The sequence below is a fragment of the Cynara cardunculus genome (assembly GCF_001531365.2).
Source record: "Cynara cardunculus var. scolymus isolate 2C chromosome LG 10, CcrdV1, whole genome shotgun sequence".
NCBI classification, from domain to species: domain Eukaryota; kingdom Viridiplantae; phylum Streptophyta; class Magnoliopsida; order Asterales; family Asteraceae; genus Cynara; species Cynara cardunculus.
The window spans coordinates 16422413-16430702 of NC_037537.1; the positions used below are offsets into that span (position 1 = coordinate 16422413).

The 8290-nt window shown below is 38.3% G+C and overlaps 1 protein-coding gene across 1 annotated transcript; it reads right to left on the bottom strand.

Moving 5' to 3' along the window:
• Positions 1 to 258: 258 nt before the first annotated feature.
• Positions 259 to 8021, bottom strand: LOC112520033 (anthocyanidin 3-O-glucoside 6''-O-acyltransferase-like). The gene is made up of 2 exons (XM_025128337.1): positions 7973 to 8021; positions 259 to 1757 (listed from the first exon to the last, which is right to left on the bottom strand). The coding sequence occupies exons 1-2, from the start codon at positions 8019 to 8021 to the stop codon at positions 301 to 303; spliced, it is 1506 nt and encodes a 501-aa protein (XP_024984105.1). The 3' UTR covers positions 259 to 300.
• Positions 8022 to 8290: the final 269 nt, after the last annotated feature.

An 8290-nucleotide genomic window follows, 5' to 3' on the forward strand; every position in this document is an offset into this window, starting at 1 on the left:
ATAAATGAAACAAAAACCAGAAGATAGACAATATTTAAATCAGTAAAATACGTACCCATATATATACATATATCAAATTAAAGCTCTTAAACACTTTCCATAATTCTCTAACCTCCCTACTTCATTCTCGTCTGTCTAATCTTGTCCAATCTATTCAGTACCATTCGCACACCAAACGCAACACTTTACCATTCGCACACCAAACGCATACCATTCGCACACCAAACGCAACACTTAGACGTGCTAATCCCAATATAGTTTATTGTACTGATCATCTTTCTTGGATCCCAATTCCAGTCATCATGAAATTGCAAGTTCTAATAGACCACCACTGAAGAGACGAGTGAATGCATTCATTGTAGCCCTAGAAAGAACTACTCCTATCTCCATTCCATCTTTCAGATCCCTACTTCCAGTCAGTGAAATTACATGATTAACCCTCCCATGGTGATCATCGCTTGATAACTTCTCAACCTTATCAACTTTCCCCCACCCAAAATCCATCGCATATGAATCAACTTTTGGTGAACCAAGAACCCTAATGTTCAATTCATCCCATTCACAAATCCACCTTTCTGCACCCTCTAAAACGTCCTTATCCAGCCTCTTAATCTCTTTTCCGATCGATTTGGCTGCAAAAACAACCCCATCTTCACCCAACAATTGACTCCCCAGTGCCTTACATCTCCCAAAAGCTATGCAATTCCCGAAGTAACTTGAGGGTATTTCATACCCTAAACGAGTAATCCCACCTGCGTTGAACCCTATATAGAGAGGAGTCGTTGTACCCTTTGAATCGTAGGTTTCTTCTTCAGATTTTAGTAAACAGACCCATATAAAAGAACATGCACTTACGTAGGGTGATAAATGTACCGGTGGATCCTCTTTTATCGTCTTGCATTTTGCGAGAATGTGATGTTTGATCATGTTAATGTCTGATGAACTCAAGATGAAGGTGGCTTGAACGATGTTATGACCAATAATTTCTTGATGGGAATCTTTCGGAGAATTCATGAGTCGTCGGTGCCACCATTGTTTCAAGAACGTCGTTTTATGCGAATTGGGGTCCAAAATTATGGTCCGATCGAAGAAAGGTTGTGGTTTGAAGGCAAAGAAAGAGTCCTTTTTCAACAAAGATTTGCAGACAGAAGCCCAACACTTGATGAACTGGTCCAGTGTTCTTTCATCGGCTGCTGCATGTTGGGCCGTGACTCCGACGGAAAATCCCAGATCGCGAAAGACAGTAATCTGGATGGCAAGAAGAGGGAGAACCAGGACCACGTGGGTGTCACGTGACTTGGATGGGAAAGGGAGTTTTGGTAGAAGTGAGTAAAGCATGGTGATGCTTCGTGGGTGGTTGCCGGAAAGATGGCTGATGTTGGCATTTGACTCGGCTATGGTGAGTGAGACGGAGTCACCTTTGTTGTAAACTATGTGGGGTTCGGCCGGAGGTGGTGGAGCTGAGAGGTTTCCGGCGAGAGGGTGGAAATGGTGGAGGGTGAGAGAGAGCGCTTGTTTGAGGAGGGAGATTACAGTGGTGGTGGAGGATTTGGCAGGTGGTTTAGGGAAGAAGAAGAGGGTTTGATTTGAGGGGTGGAGAAGCCATGGAATGTCGAAGAAGGTTAGGGGAAGTGAGATTGGAGGTATAATGGAATCCGGTGGCGGAGATACATGGCATTTCTCAAGAATATTTACATGGAAGGGCATCGCCATTGAAGGCGGTGAGAGGTGGAGGTGGAGGTGGAGGAGACTATACACTAATCAAGATAGGTTTTTTTTGATAATCAGCTGTAAAGGTTTTGATCTGTCGTAGGATCTATATATGTTCTTTTTTTATATTTGTTTTCTCGTCACTTTTGAATTTTGTTTGTTATGTCACGTCAAAAAATCATATTAATTTCATATCTCGATCTTTTTGTTTTACATAAATAGAGCAAGATAAAAATAAAGACAAATTCTATCGATATCTTCTTGTATTAAAATACAAATAAACTATTAAAACAATTAATATACCTAATTGTAAAAATCATCATTAAGTAACGATGACTATTAGCGTACTCGGATGTAAAACCCATATGTTAAGATGACGGCAGTCGTTGTGTCTCAATGTCTATATGAGGGTAAGTATGTTGTACATAATCGCATACTAAGGACTATGGGTGTACCTATATAGTGGTGCATACGTGGCACATGTCACCACTTCACCGTCTCTATGTAATATAAAAAAATTATGATATTCAAATATGTCATTTTATTAATTAGATATGTGCAACTTTTTTGGTTAAATAAAACAAAAAAAAATGTTTAGACCATTGGTAAGAATGTTTTTTTATAATTAAATAAAGGGATGTTTGTTTGCATCTTAATGATGTGATTAAGAGGCAACCTTTGAATTGTGCAGATATGAGTCTTATTTGGCAGAAAATTTAAAGGTTCTTAATGGTTCCAAAATCCTCTTTAACCATTTTGTATACAGAGATAAGCAAAAGCATTAAGAGGCTCATTATTCCACATTTGCCTTTTCAAACTTTCTCTTCCCTCTTCCCATGCTTTCTTCCATGGTTCTCTGGCGATTCCTTCCACGGTTTTTTGTTGGTTCCTTCTTTGGCCCTTGTCCCTCACTCCAAAAGCCTTCAAACTCAAACGAATCAAAATCCAAATCGGACTCACCGTTGCTATGCTAGTTTCCTCGCCTTTTGCAGAGGGTTGTCTTAATTTGTTACACAAAATTTTCTTGTGTTATTCAATGGTTGAATGCTTTGTTACACAAAACAAGTTGCTTTGGTACTTGTACATCATATTTGGTTTTTGGTTGTTAGTGCTTAGTCTTAAATCCCTAGAGCAAAAGGTTGTCCATTAGGTTTGATTCATTAGATTTTCTACAAAAAGTTTTCTATTCTTCTACTTGGAGCTTTGATTAATTAGGTTTTTAGGTATATCAAGATTTATAGAGTTTCAATTGAATTTGAAGTTGTGATGTAAACATCATGTCGTGTTGAACTTTTAGGGTTCATTTACGATCAATTTTTGTGGTTTGTGGGGAGACATCATGTTTAGATTGGTGGAAGGCAAATTGAGAAATATCAAACAATAATACACATGGTTAAAATGGTAATTTGTTGTCCTTCAGACTGCTTATTCAGAACAGTTACCAAATAATCATATTTCATTCTAAACTATACCATACAGAGCCTCTTAAGCATTGTAATCATTTAACCATTATGCATCAAACCATTCAACAATTACCAAACGGCACCTAAGTATCTTTCCAAGCCAGTCCATAGCTATCAATGAATTAGCTAGTCCAACCTAGTTTGATTGGTTTTTTAGTGATTTATTTCTTAACTATAATCAACTTTTATTTAATTTCAAATTACGAAAATTATTTTGTGTCGCCACTATGAAATTATTTTGTGTCGCCACTATGAAATATTTATGGGTCCGCCTCCGCTAAAAATGTGTAGTATCATGTTGTACCTTGAATCAATTAGAATGCTCACTTCTGGCATACTCAACCAATGTTGAAATGGTGCAACCACACCCTTTTTAAGGGAGTTCAGTGATTCATAAATGTGTACGTAGTGGGGGTCGAACATATGCTAGTAGAGCTCCTAATATTGAAGAATCAACTTAACGTGTTGTGTTGGACCTTTCTTTCGATTCTTTTTCTCTTAGCTAATCCTTCTTGGCTCTTTCTTTTGATTGCAAGTCACGAACCTCTCAAAGACAAAACCTCGTTGCTCGAGTTCCGAAAGGGTTCATCTCATGAGACCATATGTCCTCCACTGCACTGGAAGAGTGGGAGTAGCAGGAGGTGGATTTTCGATACTGCCCAAAGGTGTTCCATTGTTGACTATTTTGGTTCTCGTAGCGGCTATTGGTGTTTCATATTGAGTGTATTTGATGATTGTGTTAGAGTTTCTCTATTTTGGGCAATTCACACAATAATCGTTTGTTAATATGATTGGTGTTCATCCCCAAAAAATTTAGAGATCTTTAATGAACACACCCAGTGGATGATGGTCCACTTTTAATAATCGTAATTGTGCCAATTCCAGTTTTGAACTGTCACAGACTTGTTTCATAGTTTTTAATCATTGTTTCTTTTTGTGAAAAGGGAAGTGGGTTTTACTGAGGCCTTATATGTGAATTTGTACCGTAATTAGTAATCTATTCTTGAATATCTATTGTGGGCAATAGGATTAGATTCAAAGTAGATGCGAAACATGTGTAGTATCATGTTACTCGAAGGATGGATTCTTCCACTCAATGTCTCATCCATATTGGTTGTCTCGATCACCAGACAAGAATGGAGAATCTAACAAACAACCTTCGTAAATAGACAAAAAAGCTCACCATGGTGCTTATAGCAAAAAAAAAAAAATGAGACTAAACTATCTCCATCCATGGTTTCTAATATAGGAAGTAAGGATGATGTCAGACAATTCGAAAAATGGTTGTGACAGTGATGCAACTAAGCAAATCATCAGACCTAATGACATGGGTTTCTTGTTTCTGATTTACAAATAGTTATAGGGTTTTTTTTTATTGTTATGATTTAGACACAGGGTTTTTAATTTATATTGGTTTTGTATCACATTTTCAAATAGATTTGTACGATTTTTTCTTGTGTTTTTTATGTTCATGGTTGATGTTTATGTGGATTTAGTTAGGGTTCTTGAGTGTTGCTTGGATTGAGGAAGGAGGGCAAAATAACCAAATGCCTCCACACTAACTGAGTTAACAAATTTTTTTAGCTCCGCTAAGGTTTAGGACCAGAGCGTTAAAAATGCAAACCACGTGGCCTTTTTTGTAAGTATTTCATTTTAGGGACCTAACCACTTAAAATATGTAATTCACTCGATTTTTCTCCTTACAATTTTTTATTACAAAAATTTCATTGTGGTTTGCACTTTTACTTGGTTTTGGTCCCTCATGTAAACATCCTTAAAAAATTCGTTAAACGAGTTAAAATTGTCTTTTTCTTTTATTTTCTCTCTCATTTTCTTATTTGGAAATACAAATAAAATGATAACTTAGAAGTTGACCACCACCAACACACAACACCATTATCCCAACTACCTTCTTTGTTCTCCCATTTCCAATAGGCAACAACCACAATATTGCTTCTTGCCTACATCTTCGTCTTGACGGCAGAGATATATCAAACAATCCCATCGCTTCCTCCTACGCCTCCACACTAAAAAGAAGAACTTGACCTATGTTCCTAAAAAATTAATATCATGACCTATTGACTTATGCTCCTGCACACTGAAAAGATGATACATCGCTAGGTGGAAAAGGCTTGTTCCAGTTTTCAACTTCCGGTTTTTGAATTTGCCACTGCTTGTCCTCTTATTCTTCTCAAAATTGATCCTTCTATATTGTTTGGTGTCATTCAACTTTGTTAGTTGTGGATTGTAAATTTAAGTACATATAAGAATGTAGCAGTTCACATGCTTTACCCCCATGCTGATTGTGAACATATAAAGCACAACAATTGTCCTTTGCACATATTTTCTTTTATAGCCATGTTAGCCCTACCATAAGCTATTAAACCAAGAACTTTGTTAATACTGGAAAAGGTGACCACCAGCGTTGCTATCAGAGTAATAGGGTACCAGAAAGGATAGGGAGGAGGTTGAGACAAGTGACTTGTTGTCATTAGCTTAAATCATAATTATTCATACTTCTCAGAAAAAATATCAAAATTACTTTCACTTAACGATTTTTAACGGTGTTATTGGAAGGCACCAAAACCGAACAAAAGTGCGAACCAAATTAACAAATTCAAAATAAACAAACCATAACTGAAACATCTCGCTTGAGCAATCCCCAAATTACCAATTTTATAGAATCTCCAATAAAATATAATTTATTGATTATTGGGACCAAAATTGATCCTAATTATTTTAAAAGTTTTGTCAAAGCAATCGGGGCCAAGGATGGAAAATCTGAAAATGTTGCTGAAATGACTAAGTCTGGAGGAAGACCAGAGGCGATGAATTGGTCCAGAGGCAGGCGATGAACCAGTGGCTGCTGAAATGACTAAGTCTAGAAGAAGACCAGAGGCGATAAATTGGTCCTGAGGCGATGAGGGTCCAGAGGCCATGAAGGACCACAAGCCATGAAGGACCACAGGCCATGAAGGACCAGAGGCCATGAAAATAGACCAAAGGCCATGAATTGATCCAGAGGCGATGAAAATGGACCAACCCTTTGAAACACACAGATCTGGGCATAACATTAATTAACCTCAAAATATGGGAAATTAATTTTCAAAAAAAAAAAAGTTCGAAATATCCGTTCTATTTTCGTGATAAAACCACCCGAAACATAATTCCAAACCGGATATAACGGAGTTTTTACTTAATTTTTTTTTCTCGAACCGAGAGATCCATGAATCGGGATCCTGATGCATATAGATACAAATGGTCCACTGGGAGCAAGAATTTCCAGGAACATTTGGAACATTTCGTTTCTGAGCAGAAGAGCCGTTTTCAAGTAGTGTTCGATCGGACTTGAACCCTCACGATTTTTGAAATCGACGGATTTTCCTCTTACTATAAATTGACTGGTTATGAAATCGCATTGATAGCCTCTACTCGTGTCCTAGCCCGTCGGAGAGCTAGATTTGCCTCAATTGTTTGTCTCTTTCCTTCAGCTTTTCTCAAAGCAGCTTCCGCTATTTCAAGACAAGACTATATATAAGCTACACATACTACAACTATGAGATACGGTAATAAGCTACTATTTACCCAAAAGCAAGATCGAAATCTTCAAGTTCCCCGATAAATCTTCGAGTCACACAACGGGTTCTTTCTTTTTATCCTTCTTCTTTCCTGAGAGAGGTTGCCACTTAAATGGTAAGCCAACGCTTAGTGAGTTAAATAGTTAAGTATTACATATCAATATCGCACATGTTTATAAACATACAAAATAAACTCTTATCAATAAAAGAGTTCAAGACATCATCCAGATGCAAACCGAGACTTACAAGAAATCGAGTGAACAATTACGTACCGGATGCTAAGATAATAGGATTCCATATTCAAATCACCATAATATACCATACCATTGATGCTCAATACAACAAGGAGACAGGATCAACGACCAAATATATTCAGCAACGTTAGAATACCAATAAATATCAAGAACCAAGAGATCGAATCGGTAAACATAACGAGGACAGTGCATCACCCCGTCTTTCACCTCCCGGGCTCATGCCAAAGTCCGAATCAAAACCGTACATTACGGGAAACCTCGCACTGCCCGCCTTCCTCTACCGGGTATGTGCCAAGGTTCCCTACTCATTGCTCTTCCTCCTCTTCGAGCAATGAGTATTCACAACCATAGAAAGTGTCACCATCCAACCCGGGATCTTGACTTCGCCATAAACTTCTGGCGTAGTACACGAAGTAGTACCCGTACTATGGCGTACAATTCAAGGAACAAAACAACGAGTCCGGATCCAGAAAGCAAACTGATGTACCGAGTTAGTAATAAGGAATCAACTCACGAGACAGAATCAAAGACAAATCAAGATCGTGTGACTCCATCTTTACGCCTCATCTCATCTTTACGCTCCTTTTGAGGATTTCGTCCCCGAAATCACTGTTGTGAAAATAAAGAAGGGTATTTCGCCTCATCTCATCTTTACACTCCCACGTCCAATTTGGTCCCCGATGGTGTTTCCACTTGATCAATACCAAGTCTACTTCCTTATTACGTAGTTTCAATTTTCTCTTGTTCAGAATTGATTCTAGTTCTTCAATGTATCTTAATTTCCCATCTACTTTGACTTCGGCTAAGGGCACCGTCTCTTCATGTTTACCCAAGCATTTACGTAAGTACCTGACATGAAACACATTGTGTATCCCCGTAAGTTCCTCCGGTAACTCTAGTCGATAAGCCTGTTTTCCGTTACGCTCCAATACTTTGAACGGGCCAATAAATTGTGGACTTAACTTACCTTGTTTTCGGAATCGAAGCACGCCTCGCCGAGGAGAAACTTTCACCATTACCATATCACCCATCGAGAACTCGATTGGCCTTTTGCGACGATCCGCATAAGACTTTTGACGATCTTGGGCAGCTTTCATTCTTTCGCGAATAATCTGAATCTTGTCATGAGTTATCTGAATGAGTTCGGGACCAACTAAAACTCTCTCTCGTCTCTTGCCAACACAAGGGTGTACGACACTTACGTCCGTATAAAGCCTCATAAGGAGCCATTCCAATTGTTGAGTGGTAACTATTGTTGTAAGAAAACTCAACCAAGGATAGGTGA

What these genes read in the sequence shown, in the direction of transcription:
- LOC112520033 (XM_025128337.1), bottom strand. Translation starts at nt 8,021, where the DNA reads ATGGTGAAAGTTTCTCCTCGGCGAGGCGTGCTTCGATTCCGAAAACAA. An exon ending in GCTTCGATTCCGAAAACAAG is followed by an intron (nt 1,758 to 7,972) that starts GTAAGTTAAGTC and finishes TATCTTGATTAG; the next exon opens with TGTATAGTCTCCTCCACCTC.